General features: G+C 43.5%; 1 protein-coding gene across 6 annotated transcripts in view; it reads right to left on the minus strand.

Moving 5' to 3' along the window:
- Nucleotides 1–25,759, minus strand: part of CHID1 (chitinase domain containing 1) — a 131,344-nt gene extending 105,585 nt beyond the window's left edge. For 2 of the 6 annotated variants that reach the window (XM_072985631.2, XM_078383670.1), the window contains exons 1-7: nucleotides 25,538–25,706; nucleotides 21,755–21,901; nucleotides 19,124–19,273; nucleotides 18,828–18,960; nucleotides 16,379–16,423; nucleotides 15,676–15,782; nucleotides 13,969–14,030 (exon numbers count right to left, since the gene is read on the minus strand). In XM_072985631.2, the coding sequence (XP_072841732.2) occupies nucleotides 13,969–14,030; nucleotides 15,676–15,782; nucleotides 16,379–16,423; nucleotides 18,828–18,960; nucleotides 19,124–19,273; nucleotides 21,755–21,868 (611 nt within the window). In that variant the 5' untranslated portion in view covers nucleotides 21,869–21,901; nucleotides 25,538–25,706. Of the gene's footprint in view, nucleotides 1–13,968; nucleotides 14,031–15,675; nucleotides 15,783–16,378; nucleotides 16,424–18,827; nucleotides 18,961–19,123; nucleotides 19,274–21,754; nucleotides 21,902–24,967; nucleotides 25,138–25,527 lie in introns of all 6 variants that reach the window. The other 4 variants (XM_078383669.1, XM_072985630.2, XM_078383671.1 and 1 more) reach the window with 4 other exon arrangements.
- Between the last annotated feature and the right edge of the window lie 223 nt (nucleotides 25,760–25,982).

Here is a 25,982-nt window from a genome sequence, read left to right on the forward strand (position 1 = left end):
TATTACAATATTGCCACCATGTGGACAGAGCATGAACACAGAGACAAATTCCAAGCAGCAGAATACACTTCACATACCTTATGTGACATAGTTTTTTTATAAAACATAGTTTTTTAATAAAAGACATAATTTTCTTCCAAAGATTCTCATTTATACGTATATCAATGTATTCTCAAGTATATGTATATAAATAAGAATGCCAGAAAGATCACCTTAATAAGGGCATTCCACAGACTGTAAATGGCTACAGAGAAGGTCCTTTCGTTCTCGCATTTCTGGGAGGCCATGCTGTGGCAGATGGCACCCTGGCGAGAGCGCCTCAGAGAATACTCTTACCAGCCTGCAACAAACATGTGGCCAAAGATGCTTTTTAAACATACTAGACGCAAGCTACTGAAAGGCACCTCTTCAAATGTACTGTTTCCCCGAAAATAACACTGGGTCTTATATTAATTTTTGCTCCAAAAACACACTAGGGCTTATTTTCAGGGAGTGTTTTTTTTTCATGTACAACAATCTGCATTTATTCAAATACAGTCATTTTCTAGTTACTGCACAATGGTGGAGAGCAGGGTTTCACTTAACTGGGGCTTATTTTTGAGGTAGGGCTTATATTACAAGCATCCTGAAAAATCATACTCGGGCTTATTTTGAGGTTAGGTCTTATTTTCAGGGAAACGGGGTAGCTCCATGCACTGGAAAAAAAAACAGACAGGGGGTCACCTGTATAATAAAAACAAGGCTGCTTATACTCAGGTCGATTGTGGCTGATAAAAAATTAAAAGAAACCATTCTGTGCTACCAAGAATGGCTCCTGGGCCTCCAGCAACCAAAGTGGGTTTACAGCAACCTCTAGACTACAAACCTGCACCTTCCAGGAAAGTACATTATGTACAACAGGTTCAGCATACAGTGGTGACTCGCTTAACGACGATAATCCATTCCAGGAAAATCGCCATTAAGCGAAACCATCATAAAGCGAAATTAAAAACCCCACTGAAATGCACTGAAACCCATTCAATGCGTTCCAATGGGGTAAAAACACACCGTCCAGCGAAGATCCTTCATACGGCAGCCATTTTCGCTGCCTGTATAGTGAGGAATCCGTTCCTAAGCACAGCGGGGAGCCATTTTAAGCACCCGGTGGCCATTTTGAATACCCGATGGTCAGCTGTTTTTGATCGTCGTAAGGCGAAAATAGGTTCCCAAAGCAGGGAACCAATCGTCGCTAAGTGAAATTCCCCCATTTAGACCATTGTTTTGCGATTGCAATTGCAATCGCAAAAAGACCATCATAAAGCAGATTCATCGTAATGTGGGGCAATCGTTAAGTGAGGCACCACTGTACTGAGGCACACATGTCAGTGAAGAGGCATAAAAAAAGATTCCACTCCACTCTCCAGTTCCAAGCTAAAGCAGAAGGTAGAGATTGATTCTGTATTTTCACAAGCAAATCAAGTTACTCATACAGTGGACCCTCAACTTACAGACGGCTCAACTTACAGACTTTTCGAGTTACAGACTTCTCTGGCTGCAAAATTTAGGTTCGACTTGCAGCTGGAGAATCGACCTACAGACCAGAAAAAAAAAACAAAAATAATGGAACAAAAATGGCCGGTTACGGGATTAATTGGTTTTCAATGCATTGTAGGTCAATGGAGACTCGACCTACAGACTTTTCGACCTGCAGCCACCGTTCCAATACGGATTAATTCCGTAACTAGAGGGTCCACTGTAGGAGGCAAAATGTGATGCAAACAGTCGATAATACATCACAAGGTCTAGGATCTCTTGGTCCTGTCAGTATGTCTGAGATTGGGACAACTGTGATGCTAAGGCAGACTGGGAGAAGTACATTTTGCACTAGCTGCTGTGTTTTGAAGGTAGGATACTAAAGTGTGAGAAGTTTCTTCATTTCTTTATGCAAAATAATAACTAATTCCCTCCCCACCCCCAGCACATCCACTCACCAGCCAGTATATACTGCTCTGTCCTTCTTGGTTGCATAATCTTCCAATTCAGGCAGGAGCCCGGATTTCCTTTCTCCGCCTCCTCCAGCAGCTGGCTATTCAAAGGCAGTGCTGCAGGAATCCCTGCCCCGCATCCTCATCTGAGTGGCCAGACGTTTCGTTTCATCGTTTAGTCGTGTCCGACTCTTCGTGACCGTATAGACCAGAGCACGCCAGGCCCTCCTATCTTCCACTGCCTCCCGGAGTTGGGTCAGATTCATGTTGGTTGCTTCGGTGACGCTGTCCAACCATCTCATCCTCTGTCGTCCCCTTCTCCTCTTGCCTTCACACTTTCCCAACATTAAGGTCTTTTCTAGGGAGTCTTCTCTTCTCATGAGATGGCCAAAGTATTGGAGCCTCAGCTTCAGGATCTGTCCTTCCAGTGAACACTCAGGGTTGATTTCCTTTAGAATTGATAGGTTTGTTCTCCTTGCAGTCCAGGGGACTCTCAAGAGTCTCCTCCAGCACCACAATTCACAGGCATCAATTCTTCGGCGGTCAGCTTTCTTTATGGTCCAGCTCTCACTTCCATACATTGTTACATACAGCACTGATGTTACCTGTCTGTCATGGGTTTGGAGGGAAAGTTCCATCCTATGGGGAGTGGAAGGCGGGACATCAGGAGGAGGGGCTGTACTGTATATATATGTGGAGCGTGTGTGGAAGGGAGAAGAAGCAGCAGCTGGGAAGAAGAAGCTGGTGTGGAGTCTGTGTGTCAGACAGGGTACTACTGTGTGTCAGTCAGTACCAACCTGATAGGTTCAGGTGTCTGTATGGTTAGCCAGAACTGATAGGTTCAGGGTCTGTGCTTCAAGTTAAGTGTTCTGTGTGAACCAAACTATGTGCATGTATGAATGAGACTAAGCCACGTTACTATATCTTATTCACCTGATCATTTTATTTTCCCTGTGTGTTGTTTTAAATAAACCTTATTCTTTTATTTGTTGAAAATCCATCCCTAGTCTGTGTGACTTCTTATAGGGAATGGTTGGTGGCAGCTTAGTGAAAGTGTGGCAGATCCCAGTAGGTCTGGGTTTGTCACATTGATTGGTGTCCAGCGTGTGGGATACGACTGGTCCAGTTGTCCAGTGGTCCAGCAAAGCCTTGGCAAGAGTGCCCAGAGCAAGGGGGGTCTAGTCAGGGACAATCTGAGAGCGCGTAGGTAATCTTCTAGGTGTGCCTCACGGGGGGGTGCACTAGTAGAAGAACGTGTAACCTCAGATTGGGGGCTAGATTAGGGAGCTCTGAGGCAACCTGGTTTTGGCGGGAAAAAAGCTGAGGCAAAACTGTGAAATAGCAGTGAGCTAGCTTGTCTGCTGAGAGGCCTAGCAGAGGGGGGTGGACTCCGGCTGGCTACAGTTGCAAGTTAGTGCTGAAGAACAGCAGCAATCTATAGAGAAAGCTGGTTCTGAGGCAAAAGAAAAAAAAAGTGGTTGTTTTATTTTGAGGCTTGACTTTTGAAAGCAGCCTGTTCTGGGGGGGGGGATTATGCCCTTGACTCGAAGCCAAATGGCAGAAATGGGTGAAGTGAAAGACCCCCAGGTTGACCAAGGTTCTGAGGATGAATTTGGCTCAGTGCAGGGTGACAGCACGGGAGAACAAAACCCAGAACTCAGAAAAATACTCCTAGCCCAACAGCATGAACTGAGGGTGAGGGAAATGGAGGAAAGATTAGAGAGAGAAAGAAGGGAAGAAAGGGAAAGGCAATTTGAAATGGAGCAAAGGGAAAGAGAGAAACAGAGGCAATTTGAATTGGAATTGCAGAGAGAGAAAATGGCGTTTGAATTAAGGAAATTGGAACTGATGAATCAGAACAGTAATAACAATAGGGATTCTGAGGGAGGCCAATTGTCTAAAGCTGACCTGAAGAAATTCCCTGTGTACCACAAGGGAGATTGTCCTGAGGTGTTCTTTTCCCTAGTGGAAAGAGCGTTTGTGGACTTCTCAGTAAGGGAAACTGAGAAGATGACCATCATGCGATCTTTAATCAGTGGCAGCCTTGCTGAGGTTTATTCAGAGATGCCACAGGAACTGATGAAAGATTTTGCAGAGTTTAAAAAACTGGTGTTTGCAAGACATGGGATAAATGCGGAACAGCTGAGGCAAAGATTCAGGTCAATCACCAAGAAACCAGAGCAGACTTTTACCCAAGTGGGGGCCCAATTGGTGAGGCTGCTAGAGAAATGGCTATCTCAGGAGGGGACAGAGACCTTTCAGCAGCTCAAAGACTTGATAGCGCTGGAACAGTTCTATTCAGTCCTGCATGGGGAACTGAAATTCCAGGTGAGGGAAAGGAAACCGAAATCTGTGGCAGAAGCAGCCGAGATCGCAGATTTTATTTCCCAAATAAGAAAGCCCTTGGGTGAGGGGAAAGCGATGGGGAAACCTAAAGAAACCTACAGCAAGTACTCTCAGGGACCAGGGAAAAGCCAGCAAGGGGGAGGGGCCCATGGTGAAGGGAAGCCCTCAGACATGAAACCAAGACCTCAGATTTTGGAGGGAAAACCAAAACAGGATGAGAAAGACTCAAAATATAGCAGAAAATGTTACTTCTGTCAGGGAAAGGGCCATCTAATCTCAGAGTGTGAGAAATTAAAGCAGCTAAAAGGAATTGTGCCTCAGGAGTTGAGTGGAACCAAGCCAAAAGCTGTGTTCTGTGTCCAGAAAGAGCAAGGCTCATTGTCACTGAGGGAGCCTGTTGCCATGGCTACTCAATCTGGAACAAGTACATCTGCTGATCAGGCTGAGGAAAATGGTCCTCTTGTGGAGGTCAAGCGATGCTTGCTCGTGAGAACAGATTCTCAGTTGTTTGAGACAGCAGGGGTGGACGTAGGAATACTTGACCATCAGTATCGGGGGCTGCGGGACACTTGTTCCCAGGTGACCCTGTGCCATCCAGATATTATTCCTAGGGAGTATGTAATCCCAAATGAGAGCATGAAGGTGGCAGGGATTGAGGGGCAGGTAATCTCACTGCCAGTAGCGGAGGTACCTGTGAACTTTCAAGGCTGGAGGGGAGTTTGGCGGCTAGCGATTTCATCGACTCTGCCAGCAGCCGTGCTCGTGGGAAATGACCTGGCTGAACATGTGAAACGGGTGCTAGTGATTACACGTTCACAAGCCACCACGGGGACAGTTCAGGGGGGTAATGATGAGCCCGAGACGGAAGCAGGTGGGGGGAGTTCAGAAGCTGTGGTGGAAACCTTAACCACAGACAGCAGATTTGGACAAGAGCAAAAGGCAGACGCCACTCTCCAAAAGTGTTTTGAACAGGTGACTGACGCCCAGCTAGCACCTGAAACCCCAGTGAGATTTCTAGAGAAAAGGGGGATTTTGTATAGAGAGACCCTGAGGAATATCTCAAAAGGGGGAGATGGGATCAGAAGTCAGCTAGTGGTACCTGAAAAGTATCGCCCCATGATCTTACAAAGGGGGCACTCTGACATGTTTGCTGCGCACTTAGGGGTGAACAAGACACAGCAGAGAATCACACAGAATTTTTACTGGCCTGACATAGGGAAGCAGATCAGGGAGTTCTGTAAACGATGTGATGTGTGTCAAAGGCAGGGGAATAGCCGCGACAGGACCAAAGCAAAGTTGTGCCCTTTGCCTGTGATTGACACTCCGTTCAAATGCATAGGGGTGGATATTGTGGGACCTTTGCCCAAGGCCACAAAGAGGGGGAACAGGTTCATTCTCACCATTGTGGACCATGCCACGAGGTACCCTGAAGCCATACCCTTGACTAACATTGAAACTAACACAGTGGCAGATGCCTTGGTGGGGTATATGTCCAGGATGGGATTTGCCTCAGAAATAATCACAGATTTGGGCGCCTCGTTCACATCAAAGCTCATGAAACGCTTATGGCAAATCTGTGGAATTAAACACAAGGAAACCACTGCCTATCACCCTGAAAGTAATGGGTTAACGGAAAAGTTCAATGGGACTCTGATGCGCATGATTAGGGCTTACTTGGCAGAGAATCCAAACAATTGGGACCAGAAGCTGCAATCCCTTTTGTTTGCTTATCGATCAGTGCCACAAGCCAGTACCGGGTTCAGCCCGTTTGAACTTTTATTTGGGAGAAGGGTGAAAGGGCCCCTTGATTTGATCAAACAAAATTGGGAGCAGATCACCCAGGATGACCCACAAGACGTTGTGACATATATAGACTCTTTAAGGAATGACCTAAAGAGAAACCTAGAGCTAGCAGCAGAGACCCTGCAAGCTCAAAAGGTCAGAAAGAAAACTTGGGATGACCAGGAAGGCAGAGAGAGGCACTTTGACCCAGGGGAGGAAGTGCTTTGGCCTAGGCTCTGCAAAGAGAACAAACTGCAGCTGGGTAGCCCAGAAATAAAATACTTGGGTCATATGGTAGGGGGAGGAGTGATAAAACCCCTAGAGGCCAAGATAGAAGCAGTTCGTGATTGGCCCAGACCCAACACCAAGAAAAAAGTCAAATCATTTCTTGGGTTGGTGGGCTACTACAGAAAGTTCATCCCGAGGTTTAGCGAGATTGCGGCTCCGCTGACCGATCTGACGAGGAAGAAGGCTGATGACCGCATCCCGTGGACCAGCGACTGTGAGGAGGCGTTCCAGAGGTTGAAGCAGGCGCTCATCAACTATCCAGTGCTGCGTGCTCCAGACTTCGACCGGGAGTTCATCATCTACACCGATGCGTCTAACAGCGGGGTAGGAGCAGTTCTTTGCCAGGAGGATGAGAATGGTGACCAGCATCCAGTGTCCTACCTGAGTAGGAAACTCCAGAAAGGTGAGAGACATTTGGCAACCGTGGAGAAGGAGTGTCTGGCCATAGTCTACGCGATCCAGAAGGCCAAGCCTTACATCTGGGGAAGACATTTTGTTCTGTGCACTGACCATTCACCACTGCAATGGTTAAAGACAATGAAAACCCACAATAGCAAACTTATGAGGTGGGCTTTAAACTTGCAGGACTATGACTTTGAAGTGAAGGTGGTCAGAGGGTCAGTGAACTGTGTTGCTGACGCCTTTTCAAGAAGACCCGAAGAATGAAGACGGCGAAAGAAACATGGACTATGTATATATTGATGACAAAAAGTTAAATGTACCTGTTTTTTGAACTTGGTTTGTATGAATAAAGGTAACTTGATGTAATGTATATGGTAAATGTTTAAATGCCTAAATTGATATGGTTAACTTAGAATGTAAGTATAAGTAAGTATGATATTGTATGTATAACTGTTTTTGTGTGTTTTATCCAGGTTGTTTTTTGGTGAAAAGCACCTTAGCTTTCCCCCTACAAAACAACTTATAAAGAGGGGAGGTGTTACATACAGCACTGATGTTACCTGTCTGTCATGGGTTTGGAGGGAAAGTTCCATCCTATGGGGAGTGGAAGGCGGGACATCAGGAGGAGGGGCTGTACTGTATATATATGTGGAGCGTGTGTGGAAGGGAGAAGAAGCAGCAGCTGGGAAGAAGAAGCTGGTGTGGGAGTCTGTGTGTCAGACAGGGTACTACTGTGTGTCAGTCAGTACCAACCTGATAGGTTCAGGTGTCTGTATGGTTAGCCAGAACTGATAGGTTCAGGGTCTGTGCTTCAAGTTAAGTGTTCTGTGTGAACCAAACTGTGTGCATGTATGAATGAGACTAAGCCACGTTACTATATCTTATTCACCTGATCATTTTATTTTCCCTGTGTGTTGTTTTAAATAAACCTTATTCTTTTATTTGTTGAAAATCCATCCCTAGTCTGTGTGACTTCTTATAGGGAATGGTTGGTGGCAGCTTAGTGAAAGTGTGGCAGATCCCAGTAGGTCTGGGTTTGTCCCTTTCTAGGGAGTCTTCTCTTCTCATGAGATGGCCAAAGTATTGGAGCCTCAGCTTCAGGATCTGTCCTTCCAGTGAACACTCAGGGTTGATTTCCTTTAGAATTGATAGGTTTGTTCTCCTTGCAGTCCAGGGGACTCTCAAGAGTCTCCTCCAGCACCACAATTCACAGGCATCAATTCTTCGGTGGTCAGCTTTCTTTATGGTCCAGCTCTCACTTCCATACATCACTACAGGAAAAACCATAGCTTTGACTATTCGGACTTTTGTTGGCAAGGTGATGTCTCTGCTTTTTAAGATGCTGTCAAGGTTTGTCATCGCTTTCCTCCCAAGAAGCAGGCGTCTTCTAATTTCGTGGCTGCTGACTCCATCTGCAGTGATTATGGAGCCCAAGAAAGTAAAATCTGTCACTGCCTCCATATCTTCCCCTTCTATTTCCCAGGAGGTGATGGGACCAGTGGCCATGATCTTAGTTTTTTTGATGTTGAGTTTCAGACCGTTTTTTGCACTCTCCTCTTTCACCCTCATGACAAGGTTCTTTAGTTCCTCCTCACTTTCTGCCATCAGAGTGGTATCATCTGCATATGGGAGGTTGTTGATATTTCTTCCGGCAATCTTAATTCCTGCTTGGGATTCCTCCAGTCCAGCCTTCCGCATGATGTATTCTGCATATAAATTAAATAAGCTGGGGGACAATATACAGCCTTGTCGTACTCCTTTCCCAATTTTGAACCAATCAGTTGTTCCATATCCACTTCTAACTGTTGCTTCCTGTCCCACATATAGGTTTCTCAGGAGATGGATAAGGTGGTCAGGCACGCCCATTTCTTTAAGGACTTGCCATAGTTTGCTGTGGTCCACACAGTCAAAGGCTTTTGCATAATCAATGAAGCAGAAGTAGATGTTTTTCTGGAACTCTCTGGCTTTCTCCATAATCCAGCGCATGTTAGCAATTTGGTCTCGAGTTCCTCTGCCCCTTCGGAATCCCGCTTGTACTTCTGGGAGTTCTCGGTCCACATATTGCTGAAGCCTACCTTGTAGGATTTTGAGCATAACCTTGCTAGTGTGTGAGATGAGTGCAATTGTGCGGTAGTTGGAGCATTCTTTGGCACTTCCCTTCTTTGGAATTGGGATGTAAACTGATCTTTTCCAGTCCTCTGGCCACTGCTGAGTTTTCCAAACTTGCTGGCATATTGAATGTAGCATCTTAACAGCATCATCTTTTAAGATTTTAAATAGTTCAGCTGGAATGCCATTACCTCCATTGGCCTTGTTGTTAGCCAGGCTTTCTAAGGCCCACTTGACTTCACTCTCCAGGATGTCTGGCTCTAGGTCAGCAACTACATTGTCTGGGTTGTCTGGGATATCCAAATCTTTCTGATATAATTCCTCTGTGTATTCTTGCCACCTCTTCTTGATGTCTTCTGCTTCTGTGAGGTCCCTTCCATTTTTGTCCTTTATCATGTCCATCTTTGCACAGAAGGTTCCTCTGATATCTCCAATTTTCCTGAACAGATCTCTGGTTTTTCCTTTTCTGTTATTTTCCTCTATATCTTTGCATTGTTCATTTAAGAAGGCTCTCTTGTCTCTCCTTGCTATTCTTTGGAAGTCTGCATTCAATTTTCTGTAACTTTCCCTATCTCCCCTGCATTTTGTTTCCCTTCTCCTTTCTGCTATTTGTAAGGCTTCCTTGGACAGCCACTTTGCTTTCTTGCATGTCCACCAAATCGAGTTCCTTAAATCTGTTCTTCACTTCCACTGTGTATTCATAAGGGATTTGATTTAGATTATACCTGAGTAGCCCAGTGGTTTTTCCTACTCTCTTCAGTTTAAGCTTGAATTTTGCTATGAAAAGCTGATGATCAGAGCCACAATCAGCTCCAGGTCTTGTTTTTGCTGACTGTACAGAGCTTCTCCATCTTTGGCTGCAGAGGATATAATCAATCTGATTTCGATATTGCCCATCTGGTGATTTCCATGTGTAGAGTCGCCTCTTGTGTTGTTGGAAGAGTGTTTGTGATGACCGGCTTGTTCTCTTGGCAAAACTCTATTAGCCTTTGCCCTGCTTCATTTTGAACTCCAAGGCCAAACTCCCCTGTTGTTCCTTTTATCTCTTGACTCCCTACTTTGGCATTCCAGTCACCTAGAATGAGAAGAACATCTTTCTTTGGTGCCTGTTCTAGAAGGTGTTGTAAATCTTCATAAAATTGTTCAATTTCAGTCTCCTCAGCAATGGAGGTTGGTGCATAAACTTGGATTATTGTGATGTTGAAAGGTCTGCCTTGGATTCGTATTGACATCATTGAGTGGCCAGACAACTTGTGACAAAGGGGCACAAATGCTCATTTCTAGTCATGACCTATAAAGCCTTAACAGTTTAGGACCTTGATATCTGTCAGAAAGTCTCTGCCACAAAACAGCTACGCATCCCACCCACTCTTTTGCAGTCTGTGATGTTAAAAATGGTGACACTGAAGGAGGTCAAGAGTGCTTTTTCAGTTGTCGCCCCTTCCCTTAGGAATAAACTTCAAACAGAGGCTTGTCAGGCTCCTTCCCTCACCATGTTTAAGAAATTATTTAAAGCCTTTTATTAACTAGCTGAGATGTTCAAATCTATTGTAATCCATTTAATTTTACTGAAAATTAAGTTTTAATTAGATGCTAAAACTTTTATCTATTTTATATCTTTACTTTTGGGTATTTGTTGTTTTTATATGTGTTTTATTGTATTACAAACTGCGCAGAGAATGTGTGCACCATATATGGGGCAGTGGAAGGAAGGAAGGATTGACTGACAGGTAGCATGGAAAAATGGAAAAAATGCTCAGTAAATCCAGTAATTTTGCTTCCTTTCTCACTGTCATCTTACTTCACTCTCCTTTTGCACATTACAATCTGGCTACAGTAGTTCGTTGGTTTTAACAAAACAGCTACAGTATGTCATCAAAGAAAGCCTAGGTGTTACAATCAAAGCCGTTACCAAGATAAAAATTAATCCCTTGATTGCTCTTGTCCACCCGTTTCAAGGCACCAAAAGCCTGTCACTTTGCTTGAAAGAGTAAGATTTGTGGTTTCTGAATGTTTTTTTCACCTGCCTGAGAAAGCAATGCCTTAAGTAAGGTGTACTCACTTTGCCATGATGTGGTTCTTAAATATGACAGTAGGATTTCCTCCAGATTGTAGCATTCTCGGTAGCTATTTTCAGTGAAAGTGAGAAGTGGATGAATTAAGTCAATGCAGGTAGATCACACACACAATTTCTTTAACTGAAGTGTGATGCATTGCCTTCAGAAGGGAAAAACTACTGATTGAGGGGTTGACTACCCATGTTGTTGATATGACATGGTTCAGGCTTTTGGCCTGTGCTTCTATAGTCAGGGGTTGCACATGTTGGTTGGCAACTTTTGTGTTGGCCAGAATCTGGACAGCTCAATGATTTGGGTCCCTGGCTGCAAAGGTAGAAGTTGGGGGTTCAATTCCCCACAGTGACTCCTTTACAGGGGCTAGACTTGATGATCCATGGGCTCTGCAATTTTAAGGTTATTATTATTATCATGCACCTGCACATCTTGGAAATAAGCTTTGCTGTGTTCAGTGGGGCTTATTCCTGGGGAAGTGTGTGTAGGATTGGAACCTAGGTCCCTACCTTTGCATACTGTACTCTGTAGCAGGCAGAGAATAATTCCTTCTTTTTTTCTCCCTCCACAGCTCTTTGGCCGTGTTCTGAAGGTTGTTCTTCATAATGTTTCGCCAGTCTCTGTGGCCGGCATCTTCAGAGAACAGCACTCTGTGCTCTGGTGCAGTTTGTTTGGGAGTTGAGTATTTATGGCTTGTGAGAGCAGCTTTTGTCCTTTGCAGGAGATGGGCGATTATGGTGATCAGTGTGTTTTTGTTGTGGGTGTATTGCTGTGATAAGAAGAGATTATCTGTCACTGTGACTGATGGGTGTTGTTAGTTGGTCTTCTGTGTGTAGTGATCACCGGTCCTTGTGGCTGGCTAGAGTTCATTGACGTTTTGCACGCTGTATTTTTCAGTGCTGGGAGCCAAGTTTTGTTGAGTTTCAAACTTTCTTCTTTTTTGTTGAAGTCCTGCTGATGTTTGTGGATTTCAATGGCTTCCCTGTGCAGTCTAACGTAATGATTGCAGGTGTTGTCCAGTATTTCAGTATTTTGAAATAGAATTTCATGTCTAGCTTGTTTTAGGGCATGTTCAGCTACTGCTGATTTTTCTGGTTGTTTTAGTCTGCAGTGTCTCTAATGTTCTTTGATTCTGGTGTGGATGCTTCATTTTGTGGTTCCAATATATACCTGGCCACAACTGCAAGGTATCCGGTATACTCCTGCAGTTGTGTCTGGCCTTTTAAATGGCTGTTTTTCTGCTGACCTGTTTTCCCAAAGAAAAGAAAAGACCTACCATTTCCTATGTCTCTCTTCCTTGTGACCTGTTAATATTTCTCTCTTGAGAGTGACTTTTATAAACCCCCCCCCCTCAGGCCATGTATTCCAGTCTACCCCATTGTCAGCTATCTAGATTTGAAATCAGCCTGTCCTGTCAATATGTTTTCTAAATAAATATTACTCTTTTCCTTTAAAGTTCAGCTTCTGCCTGGTTTATAACTGCAGAGAGCAGAGAAACAACATTGGTTTAAATGCCCACAGGAACCATTTCTGTAGCCACTCGGCTAATACAAAGGGATCCTATAACAGGGGTCCCTCCAAAATAGTAACAGTTGTTTTGGGTACAGTGCTGCCTCGACTTATAAACTTAATTGGTTCCAGAACTCCGGTCGTAACTTGAAATGGTCGTAAGTCAAAGCACCATTTCTCATAGGAATGCATTAAAATGCAATTAATCTGTTCTGGCCAAAGGGAAAAAAATCATCAAAATAAAATCACTGCAAGATCCATCGGAAATGCGATTAATCCCTTCTGGCCGAAGGGGGGGGAGAAAAGCAAATGAAGTGTGCAAGACCCAACAGAAATGCAAAAAAGGCAAAGCAGAAAGCAAGCAAAGCATCCAAGACCCATCAGAAATGCAAAGAAAGCAAAGCAGAGAACAAGCGAAGCATCCAAGATCCATCGGAAATGCAAAGAAAGCAAAGCAAAAAGCAAGCAAACCCTCCAAGACCCATTGGAAAGGGGGGACCCAAAAAGCAAAGAAACCCCCAAGACCCATCAGAAATGAAAAAACAAACAACCCCCCCCCCAAGAACTATCACAGTGCGGAAACATAACCCCCCAGCCCAAAACCACACTGCAAAACCCACCCAGAACAGTTTTTAAAAACCAGAAAGCAGCACCTTACCTTACCAGGTAGTCTGAAGTCTCCTCCGATTGCACTCACTCTAACCATTGGAGTGAAAGAGCTACAAAGAAGCAGCCTCTTCCCCTACCAACAGTTAGCAATTTGAATTTCCCGCCTTTTTTCCTTGCCTTTTTCTGTTCGCAAATGGTAGCTCCGGCCGCAAGTCAAAGCAAAATTTTGCAGCCGGAGCTGGTTGTATCTCGAAATGGTCGTAAGTTGGGACATTCATAAATCAAAGCACCACTTACTCTATTCTCTACTTTCATGGGAAAAGAAATATGCTACTACAGTCCGCACCTCCCACTAGTGAGCAGATCTTTTCCTCCAAGCCAGCTGCCCCAGTGCCCTCTGTTGTTGGTACCTGCCTGGATCCTTCTTCCCTGACTGGTCCCAAGGTGCCCATACCAGGCTACTGGGGGCTTGCTGATAAGTGCCACGGGCTCTGACGGGGTGAGCCCACTCTGGTTAGCCACCCTGACCATGCCCCACTCCGTAACTTGAGAAAATCAAGGCCATGTGGAAGGTACCCACACCTCAATTTCTTTCTGGACCAGTGTCACCCCAATTTCCAGAAGCCACAGTTGTGGGTTTCTACAATGCAGCTTAATTTTTCTTATATTTATTACAAAACACACTGAAGAAGTTCCCACACCTCTATGAAGTATGACTGAAAACAACTCAGTGGCATGCACTCTGGAGACCATTACTTACTTGCATTATGTTCTTTAGCCCGTTTACTCTGAGATGAGTCCCAATGCTTATAATGAAACTAGCTCCAATGTATGAAATGCTTACAATTGTTCACAGGGCTTGAGTGGTTTGATAGACACATATAACTTACGTTTGTTTTTGATTTCCCAGCTGACTCCAAACTTCAATCACAAATCCATCAAAGTTTTCACTCTGGAATAATGAAAATATTAGTAGTATTCAATAAATAGATAAATATCATGGAAGCTACAATTTTATTTCAATCATGTCCTAAGTTTTAGATCCTTGTTTCACATGAAACTTTTGTCAGTGGAGTTTCAGTAATGTCTTTATTTTTTTTAACTGCTATTTATTCCAGATAGCTCACTAAATACCCATCGTTATCTTATTCTAAAGCTTATTATTGCTGCATTAGTTTTATCCTACACCATCTTCAACCCTAGCAAACAACATATTTATACACTTTACTAAATGCACACCAATGGCTTTTACACACAACTCTGCTCCTCATGTGTGGAATGCATTATATTACAGTGGTGCCTCGCTTAACGAGCGCCCGTTTAACGATGAATCCGCATAGCGATGGAGTATTTGCGATTACAAAAGCAATCGCATTGCGATGTTTTAAATGGGGGGAAATCGCTTTGCGATGATCGTGGGGAAGCGCTTCCCCACGATCGTCCCAAAGGCCCCGCCGAAAGAGAGCCTGAAGCACAGCTGCGAAGCTGGCTTCCCCACGATCTTTGTAAACACCCGCCCATCAGCTGTGCTTCGGGCTGGCTCTGAGAGAGCCGGCCCGAAGCACAGCTGATGGGAGGGGGGGTTTGCAAAGATGACGGGGAAGCCAGCTTCGCAAACCCCCTGCCGACTTCGGCATGCGCACCTGCTCTCTCTCCCCCCCCTCGCAACTCCAGCCTGGGCAGGGAGACCCTAGCCTCAGTCTCCCCGCCCAGGCTGGACCTGCAAGGGGTGGAGAGAGAGAGAGAGAGTGGAGGGTTTGCGAAGCTGGCTTCCCCGCGATCTTTGCAAACACCCCCCATCAGCTGTGCTTCGGGCTGGCTCTGAGAGAGCCAGCCCGAAGCTCAGCTGATGGGAAGTGGTTTGCAAAGATTGCGGGGAAGCCAGCTTTGCAAACCCCCTGCCAACTTTAGCACTCTCTCTCTCTCTCCCCCCCCCCTCGCAACTCCAGCCTGGGTAGGGAGACCCTGGCCTCAGTCTCCCTGCCCAGGCTGGACCTGCAAGGGGTGGAGAGAGAGAGAGACGAACAGCTGATCGGCGGTTCCAAAATGGCTGCCCGCTGTGTTGCCTCGCTTTAGAGGCACCGAAAATGGTGGCCGGATGGAGGATTTTCACTTAAAGGTGAGTTTTTTCCCCATAGGAACACATTAAACGTGTTTTAATGCGTTCCTATGGGGGTTTTTGCCCCACATAGCGACAATTCCTTACAGCGATGATTTTTTTTTGGAACGGATTATCGCCGCTATGCAGGGCACCACTGTATTACGATGCCTTATGCCACTATATTTAGAAAATAGCATTCTCATCTGTATTTACAGTTAAAAATGACTGAATGTTCAAGTGCAGAATTTAGCCTAGATATTGTATTTTACACATACTGTAAAGGGACTAAACCTCTGGGGCAGCAACCACTCATTCGCAAGCAGACTTCCACAATAAATGAATCAAGTTTCATTTGTTTATTTCGGATATGATGCTAGGATTGCCAATTTAAAGGCAGATGGTGTGATTTATGTCTGTAACAATATAGGCTGACCATATATCACATAGACATTTGGGACTGTATGATTTCTTTCCATTTGTGTTGGTATGATTTTACCTTGGCAACTTGAATCATATTGCTTGAAAGTTCTTCTATCTCATCCTCACTGCTAAACACACTCTCAAAGTCCTGGTACGTCCAGCCTTCAAACAAAATCCGTGGCACTAAGATTAAAAAACACACAGAGAGAACCAAAACCACAGAAATAGCTGTTATTTTCTCACACCATCAGGAGAGCAGCCATGATTTAAATTACCGTAGTGCCATGAGAACATACTCCCTTGACACCTACATCCACTCTTTCCCTTCTCACATCTTCCACAGCTCTTTTGATGTTTATCAATGTATTGTTTCTTCTTTACAAATATAGCAAAATTATGGGAAACATCTCTTTCCACTACACTTAAAATCTAAAGTGGACTTCCACACGGCAGCCATTGTGCACAAGAAGCATTGGCCAAACATAACTAAATAATAATAATCTTAGAACTGCTGAGTGGGAAGGGACCCTTCAGATCATCATGTCCAGCCCTTGTGAAGGAAGCATAGCAAGGAATCGAACTCCTAACCTTTGGCTCCGCAGCCAGATGCCTAAGCCATTGAGCTACGAAGTCACACTGGGTCAAACCAAAAGCTTATCTAGCCCAACACAGTGGTCTAAATTAAATCCATAAGAAAGACTGAGGAGTGGGGAGGAGACAGCTTAGGAGTTTATCAATGATATAATCCCCAATATGAAAATAATGAATTCCAAAGTTACCTATTTTGATGTTTTTGGCATTCTTTTTGACTTCTTTCATCCAACCTGTTACAAGAATATGTAGATTAAATAAGGAGATGCCCTAACAAAAAGGACTATAAAAACAAGCCTGCCTTTTAAGATTTTCCACTCTGTGCCTGTCAAAGAAACATGGACAAGATGAACCACCATATAGAAACAACTTGACTATACATAAATGAAAATGGGTAATAGCTTCAACTGCAACATAAAGCACAGGTGCTTGCCCTCGTGAAATTATGTTTGTTTCCTGATCAGGCAAAAAGGAACATACAGTGGTGCCTCGCTTTACGATCACTCAGTTTAACGACGAAATTGCATTATGATTAACTTTTTGCTAGCCCAACATGATGTTTACTATGGAGGAATTTCGCTTTGCGATGATCGGTTCCCTCCTTCGGGAACGGATTCTTCGCAAAACGATGACTTTCCTCCAGCTGATCGGTGGTTTCAAAATGGCCATCGGGTAAACAAAATGGCCCCTCACTGTTTTCTGGGACAGATTCCTCGCTGCACAGGTAGTTAAAATGGCCGCCCTATGGAGGATCTTCGCTGGACGGTGAGTTTCCAGCCCATCGGAACACATTAAACGGGTTTTAATGCGTTTCTATGGGCTTTTTAATTTTGCTTTATGATGTTTTCGTTCTACAGCAATTTTGCTGGAACGAATTAACGTCGTAATGCGAGGCACCACTGTATTAACACCTTAATGTTTTGAAATCATTTGAAGCCACTAGCATAGGAAGACTCCTTAGAGCCCTAGCCTCCCACCATCTACTAGACAAGATCTGTTGCAGCTAGGATGCTCTAACTGTAATATTTCATGTGTGGTGCACAAACTGAGTACCTGCATGACATAATTCACTATGCCCTTTGTGAGCAAAGAGTGACTCAGTCTCATTACTTTCAGTATACACTCATGCGTATGATCTGTATTTTCAGGATGGATTTGCTTTCCATTTTAACTTGCAAAACATAATTCCCCACCCCGCTGGGTGTTGCACACAAGTAGTACACAAGTGTGGTATGTTACATGACCACGTTAGCTAATGGTGACAAACCCAATCAAATTCTGTAAATGCCCCAACATTCAGAAATACATTGATGTCTCCACTCGTGAGTGAATGTCAGGAAATATATTCACTTTAACACAAGGACAGACAACTTCAGTAAATCTAGAGACCAATTGTCCACACTCAGCACCCTTCAGGGGCTGCATGGACCACAAACAATTCAAAAACCAAACAAAGAACAAGGAAAATAAAATAAACAGGGAGTCTCTAATAGTCCTTCTGGTTTTGAAAACAGGCATTTCTGATATCAAACATGCGGGTGGGGGTGGTCTGTAACCTACTTAAAAGGTGAACTGAGATTATTCTTGGCTTCCAGGAACAGTGATTAACTTTTCCCAGGGGAAAACCTCATCAAATGAAGTCAGACTCAGTAGCCTAAACTTTACCTATCGCTGCTCTAACAGAAAATTCAGTTGGTTGGGCATTCATAGGACTGGAGGCAAAAGAAGACCATGGACAAACATGCAGAAGATACTAGGATACTGAAGTCCAAGGTACACAGAACTATACCACACTTATTTAAAACCACACCAAAACAGAGCAAAATATTATGAGTAGATTCCCAAAACAACCCAATAAGGACCAAACAAAGTAGCTTCAGAAACGAGGGATTTTGAGTGTCAGTTAAGAAAGAAACTGGAAAAAGTGGGAAATGAACCTGCCTGATGAAGTCTACTTAGCTTAAAATATCCTCAGTAGGGAAGCAATCTCTGCTAATATCCTGCTAGTAAGTAAAGGCACTGTGAAATATTTTGTTGCGGACACAATTTGTCTAATGCCTGATTTCTGAACTTTCTCTGAATCAGTGGAAGCTTAGATTTCTTGCACGAATGTACAGTTTGACATTCTGGACACACACATGCTCCCCTCCATCATACAGTATTTACTACCTATTTCAAATGTCTGATGAGGGAGGATTTGGCCTATAAAAAGAGGGATCAAGGAATGTACAAATATCCAAATATCCACTGGCTAGAATCCCACTGGGTATTTACACACACGCACACAAACAAAAGGAATCACAGACATCGCCATGGCCAATTGACAAGGGGCTGATCATGTCAGCTCTATGTCATACCACACACTGACATACACCTAGTACCTTCCAATTAACTTTGGCAACTTCCATAATTCCTCTTGCATGGACATAAATATCCGATAAGATTTTGACCACTGTCCTCTACAGAACTCACCCAGATATATCGCCTACTTTGTCATGTTTTCTGCCACCCACGATCTTACCATTAATGACAATCCAGCACATTTAGACAGGGCACATTAACTTTACAATAAAGACAAACTGCTTAAGCACAAGACAGAGATCATCTAGCAGAAGACGCCAAGTACAGAATGACAACCTTGGTCAGCATCATGGAGCCCTGTCACCTGGAACCGCTCCTTGCCCCTTCTTTTCACCTGAAGCCAGACTGGAGAAATTGTTGTAAATTTGTTTCCGAATATTTTTGCAATATCATAGCCATGGCTGTTCCACTACAAAAGGACAAAGAAAATATATGAGAATAAGACCTGCCTAATGTATTACACAAATTTTGACTGGTATGAAAGGAAGAAAAGACTGGATCAAATATTCTCAAATCCAAAACAGCATTTCCATTTCCCATTCTTCCCAAATGTTCATTTTTACAGTACTTACAGGTGTAACATAGCCCAGAGAATCTCCGGAGAAATAGCGCTCTCGTGATTTCTTAGCACAGTAGCTTTTGTGTTCCAAGATAATGTCTTTCGCCTTTGAATCCGTAAGCACAAGACCACGGTCTTGCACTGTTTTATCTGAATGGTGAGTCTGCCAAAAATCAATAATTTTACAGTTTACAGAATCCATACACACAGAACACAATGACAGACAGTAGCATAAATAGCTTTTGATATGGGCTATTAGCTGGGAGAGTTAAAGGAAACCTCCATGACCAATATGCTCAGAAAAAACAAAAGAATTATGCTGAAAAGGGACTAAGAAATTAAGAGAGAGAAATACAGGTGTAAAAAAAACAAAAAAAAAACTGCTTCTGAACACTCATTTACAGCTTATTTATTTATTTATTTATTTATTTATTTATTTATTTATTGTCCCGCCTATCCGCTTATTTTAGGTAACACAGCAATCAAGCCTGAAAGTTAACATTACCTTAAAATAAAGCACACAAAAGGCAAAATAGGCAAAATCACTTCTCATAATAAGCCCTTTGTGATGAATGTCCACATCACTCCTGTCACTCATAGCTGGAGCCCAGTTGCATTAGCCTATGAGAGGACTGGAGGGGTGGGATCATTCAGTCAGTGAGTTGGAGGAGAGTGCAAGGTGTGAAGGAGAGAGGTTGAAGAGCAAAGAGAGATAGTCAGAGAAATAGAGAGAACTGATATTAATAAAGATAAACTGGTTAAAGTGAATAAATAAAGCAAATGGTGGTTGTGTGTGTAACAAAATATACGAAGTTTCAATGATTTTTGATTCTATACAATGATTAAAGAAATCTATGATTCAGATTCAACCTAATATTTTTAATAAACAAGTTATGTTGGCTGCAAGTGTCTGGTTAAAGTCTTTTATAGTGTGGATAGGGGAAATCCACTGGTGGCAGCGAAGGAAAGTGAGAACGTTGCCAGAGTGAACCCTTGGTTTTGGGGAAAAAAGCAGGAGACAATGGGTGAGCATCACACCCTTATCTATACGAAATACCATTTGAAGTACAGTGGTGCATCGCTATGGGAAAACATCGCTAAGCGAAACACCATTTCCCATAGGAATACATTGAAAAAACCGGATAATCCTTTCCAATGGGAACGGATTACCGTCCTTAAGCGAAAATCGCCATAGGAAACATCGCTAAGCGAAATGCGGTTCCCTCATTGGAATGCATTGAATAGGTTTCAATGCATTTCAATGGTTTTGACAGGTCCATTTTTGCTATTTTTAAAGTGTCTTAAAATGTTCAAAACTGTTTAAAATACTTGGAATCGTTAGTGCACCCTTTAAAACCTTTGCAAACTTAATATGGCTTTGTTTTGAGTCTTCGTTAATTTTTGGTGAATTTTTTCTCCCCCCATTGAAATGCATTGAACTGTAGGTTTGACAGCTGTCAATGCATTCCAATGGGGGGGGGGGGGGGAATTCACCAAAAATTAACGAAGACTCAGAACAAAGCCAAATTAAGTTTGCAAAGGTTTTACAGGGTGCACTAACGATTCCAAGCATTTTAAACAGTTTTTGAACATTTTAAGACACTTTAAAAATAGCAAAAACGGACATCACTAAGCAAAACAGGGGGACCCAAACTGTCATCGCTATGCAAGGCATGGTCCCAAACGTCGCTATGCGAAATTCCCCCATTGGAAACATCGCTAAACGGAGCGCAAGATCACTCCTAAAACCTCATCGCTAAGTGCATACATTGTTAAACAAGGCAATCGCTAAGCGAGGCACCACTGTATTTCTACTATGCAAATTACATTGGTAGCTAATGATGTCTGAAGAACTCAGATCTCTTTCACTACATGCAGAGAAGCCACAACTAAAAGTGGCTGCTACCTTACATACCTAGTGCTGTAGTTTTCACCCCCATACAGTTCCTCAACCTCTGCTGCTGTGCAATGATGTGAACTATTCCTTTCTTTTAAATAATGAGAGTTTATCAAAAATATAGAAACACACATTTCACAGAAAAAGAACAAGGATAAAGCTGTGTAGTCCCCAAGATTACACAAACACAGGGGTCGGCAATGCCTTTTATTGGACCACTATAAAATCATACAAATTGCAAGCTTTCATGGAGAAAATCCGACTTTCTCAGGCTCACCACAACCCTTTGCGCAAAAAAAAATGTACACAAAAGTCCAACAATTGATGTTACTCAGTTGAGAGGTGAACCCAGTTATCCTGAGGCTGTGTTCTCAAGAATCTTTGCAGTATGAATTCACAGATCTGCATTCAGTGCAAGCATGGAATTCTAATTCAAGAATGGTTCATATTACCAGTGGGGAAAGACACATTTAAATCACCAATTTAAACCTTGTTTCCATGTTTTAACTTATTTCCTGAATAAACATGAATCAAAATTGGTTGTTGCAGCTTTTCTCCAATTCAGGAACAGCTGCTCTACAGGTGTATTTGCTCAGAAATAAAAGAAGATATTTTGAAACTAATGGCTTTGTGTTAATTGTTCTTCATATGCATATGACCAGGTCAGAGTACACAATCCTAACAATATTTGATAAGAATCTTGACATCAACAGTTAAGTCACTGGGAGTAAAAAAATGTTTTCAGACCTTTTCCTCCAGTGTTTTTGAGGCAGCTTTTTTTGTATCTGTCTTCGACAATGTAGCATCAACCACCTGAGAAGCCAGGGCAAAAACGACAAGTGTGGTGCAGACACATCTCATGGCAGTTTTAGCTATTCTGGTTGCCTCTAAATTCTGTGGGAAAAAAGAGAATAAGAGACGTTTGGGTGGCTGTATACCTCTTTTGAGTTAGTAAGATTCATTTTTGGCAAGAGGGTGAATGAGTGTACTTGAGAGGGGCCTGTAGACTGAGCAGCAGACCAAATACCTGGACTAGGTGCCAAAGTATATCTCAGCTAACACTGTGGGAAAGATCTTAGCCAGGCAAAGTAAAAAACAATGGCTAGACGAGGGTTGGGCAAAGTGTCACCCTTTAGATGCTGTTAGACTTCGACTCCAAGCATGGCTCACCAGTGGTTGTCCTACCGAGGACTCAAGGAGAATGGCAGTCCAACAATATTTGTTGGGTTGGCTTTGCCCATCCCTGAGCCAGACAAAACAGTTCTATCACAGTTTTATAAATGTTCAATTGAAATGCTACTTCATGGGAGGCTGAAATCCTGTTGCATAATGTAGTAACTTGTAACTAGTGTAGGCCAATTGAATCAGTGGGGATTTTGTGGGTCAACTCCTCCAGAAGCTCCATTGATTCAATGGGCCTGCTCTAGTTGTAAATCACTACACTAAGCAACAGGATTTCAGCCACTGTTTGCCAGTGCTCGGGAAGTATATTTGTCTGCTACTCCCATGTTATTTAAAACAGTGACCGAATCATGTATTTTCTGTGAAGTGAAATACTCCTAAATAGAGATGGGGGTATTTGTATACAAATACAGTATGAATATCCCACCTACAGGTAGGGGAAACTCACCATTCCGCCATAGACGTGCACTCAGTGGAGCCATTGTCCTTAATGATTAGCCACTCCTGGAAGGAGGCAGAATGACAAGCCTCTCTGCGAGGTGGCAGAGTGACTAATCCATTGCAAACAAGGGCGCAATAGGAAGGCTCTGCCGAGCATGCATCTGTGGTGGAATGGTAAGTGGACAGTGGGCCCCATGGGGCCAGACCCTCATTATTTCTACCCGTGAGGGGGATATTTGTATCTGAATGCCCCCATCTCTATTCCTAAATGATTTTGTGAAACACTTGCATTAAGTACCTCTCAAACAGAACCATTCAGACAAACTATTAGAGATCTATTCCAAAGTGTTTACATTTTAATTTATCCAAAGCAAATTAAGACCTGTTGTAGTAAATTCAGAGGACATTACTCTGGGAACCCCAGAACCCTCCTGAATGTAGCCTGTATTACCTGAAGCAGCTAATAAATAAAAGAGGCTGGCTTCTGGAACAAGTTGTCTTGCCATGCTTCTTTCTACTGAACTGTACAACTTCACAAAACTCCCCAATCATCTTTATCAGGCTTTTCCAGAGGAAAAAAAAACAGGCCAGGATGTATGCCTACCAGAACTATAATTGTATTGGAAAGCGTCAGAATTGATCATGTCCATCTAGACGCAGTGCCTCCTATAGCAGAAACATCCATGTAACCTTAAAACTCTCCACTACAATCTTAATTACAAACAGTATATCACCATCATGCGCTGTCAAGTCAATTATGGTGAACCTGCTTCAGGGTTTTCCAAGTACAGTAGAGAATACTCAGAAGTGGTTTAGCCTTCCCTTTTCTGGTAGTGTCCTGGGAGTGTGCAGCTGGCTCTTTCTTAAAAAGAAACAGCTTCTGGAAGGGACACACATTATTCAAGCATTGAAAACATCACTCATCTGCTTAAAAAAACACCTAAGGCTAAAATCCTAAAACACTTCCAGGAAGTGAAGACTTGCAACAACGGGACACTTAAGATTGTGCTGCAACAGATTTATTGTAGTATAAGCTTTAATGGCTTTAAGTCCAGGATGCTGTCAATAAATCTATCATGCTTTAAGCTGCATAAGACTGATGTTTTGGTTGCCATAGTAGACTAACCCAGTCAGTCTTTTGGAAGTAAAACACCCACTAGAGACATCAGGTATTATCTGACATACAGCTACAGCCTTTAATCAAACAACCAGTTTGTGTAATTAAAACTTTTTCATTAGGAAAGAGCCACTGGACCAGTCAGAAGATTTTTGTTTAGAACAAAATCTCTCTGATACTACTTACAAAACTGTAGATCTCAAGCATTATCATAGAAGAAGTATTCTCTCTTGTACAGAAATGCCTCTTCCATGATATCTGCTGAGACATATGCCCACACCTTGTAAAAACAACAGTATCCTGTTTCCTTTAGAACAATTATTTTTTGTACTGTATATGAAAATATATGTGTCCCTTTTCCCATGGGAAGGAGTTCTATCAGCAAAAGATCACACCTGCCCCAGATTTCCCCCTTACATGGGCTAAAAGCTACAGTATGAAGAAATGACATCACTTTCAACTGTAGCAGGTCCTGAAACTGAGCAAGCCAGTGGTAAAATGGACGCAACTTTGCTTGTGCTGGATCCAAAGTTACTCCATTCCTCCGAGAAGCACATGAGACAGCTGTTAGCTATGTCAGCCAGATGCTGACCTAGTTAATTTCTTTCTGCTGCTTTCAGACAGGAGTGGACATTGCAAATTACAAACATCTGTGAGCCAGCAAGCTTAAAGCTACCTCCTCCCTTGTTATTGCAGCCTGGACAGTTTTTGGAAATAGCAGACAATCTGCCAGTTTACTCCCTAACTCTCAACATCATTCTTTAACAGTCCAAGACTTAAGGCAGTAACAGTTTGGCGGTTTAGCTCCATACTGGGCAAAGTGTAGCCCAACCTTCACTGTTGGGGTGTACCTCCAGAATTCCTCACCCTGGCCCCTGCCAGTTAGACAGATGAGAGTTTGCAATAAAACAGCCTTGAAGAGCTGTATTTTGCCTACCCTGGCTTAGCATTATTTCATAGCCAGACCCTGACAACCAGGAGAAATAGAAAATAATAATCAATTAGCTGGATCACAGTGGCCTTCTGATTTCCTCCTGCAAGATCTACTGTGCCCTGCCTAATGGCACAATGTTGTTGAGCATTCTTCCACAGAGAGCTATACCATTACAGTGCGTTTTATACATGCCTACTTCGAAGCATGACCCACTGAGTCTAGTGGCATCTACTCCTAGATAAGTACTGTAGGTATAGGATCACCATCAACCTGCCGGGACACTCACGTGGCGCTTCCTCCTCTATCCTCGCCGATGAATGGGGAGGGCGTATGGGGTTGAACCCTCCCTTACTTCGTCATTGCAAGGACCATACTGAGGATTGCTGGTAATTCTTTCTGAATTATTAACCCGCATTGTGATCCGTGCTATGGAGCAGTTCAATTGAAGCCAGGCATCTGGGAGGAGGCGGAAAACACCCACGCGAGAAAATCAAGACGGAAACTGGCAGAAAGGCTAAAACGGGTTTTTAAGGGATGGGTCCTCTAACATGGGGTTACTAACCACCCCCAACCCTGAGTTTTCCTGGCCAAGCGGTGAGTTGAACCTATGTTTTCGGAGACGATGCTATAGCTACCACACCGGCTGGCTACGGATCCGTAAATATCTAGATACAGACAACACCCCCACACACACCTTACCCCCAAAGCCAAAGAAGGAAAAGAAACGCGGGGGACAGAACCACAGGAAAACTTCCTTCCTCTCTTTTGATTATTGCAGCTTTCAGTCCACCAAGCAGATAGAACGAATCACAGCACACGGGATACCACATACATACGTGCGTGCACACACACACACCTAACTCCGTTTAATTGCGACACGTTGCAGCAACAGGGGCGGGGGGAGAAAGAAGAGAAAGTTGATGGCGGGTACTCTTGAAACCCCCGCCTCGCACCTTGCCAGATTGACCCGACCTCCTTTTCCCACTGCAAACACCGGATCTTCCTCCCTCGGAAGTGAAAGCAGCGGCTTGGGAGGGAGCCGGCGCACGCCTTTTAAAGGCGCCCCGGAGGTTTCTTATCCTGACGGTAAACACGTGTGTCTAGTCCTTTGAAACTGACAAGTGAAGACAGGGAGGAACGAGAGAGTCTTATCCTCGGGTGCGGTAGAGAAAAGTCTGGCCCTTCAGGGATTGTCGGACTACAACTCCCATTAGTCCTAGGCAGCTTTTTAGTCAAGGCGAAAGTCTATGGAAATTGCAGTCCAACCAAACTGGGCAGCCCGATTTTGCTCGCTCTTGTCT

This window comes from Pogona vitticeps, chromosome 1 (genome assembly GCF_051106095.1).
Source record: "Pogona vitticeps strain Pit_001003342236 chromosome 1, PviZW2.1, whole genome shotgun sequence".
Classification (NCBI taxonomy): domain Eukaryota; kingdom Metazoa; phylum Chordata; class Lepidosauria; order Squamata; family Agamidae; genus Pogona; species Pogona vitticeps.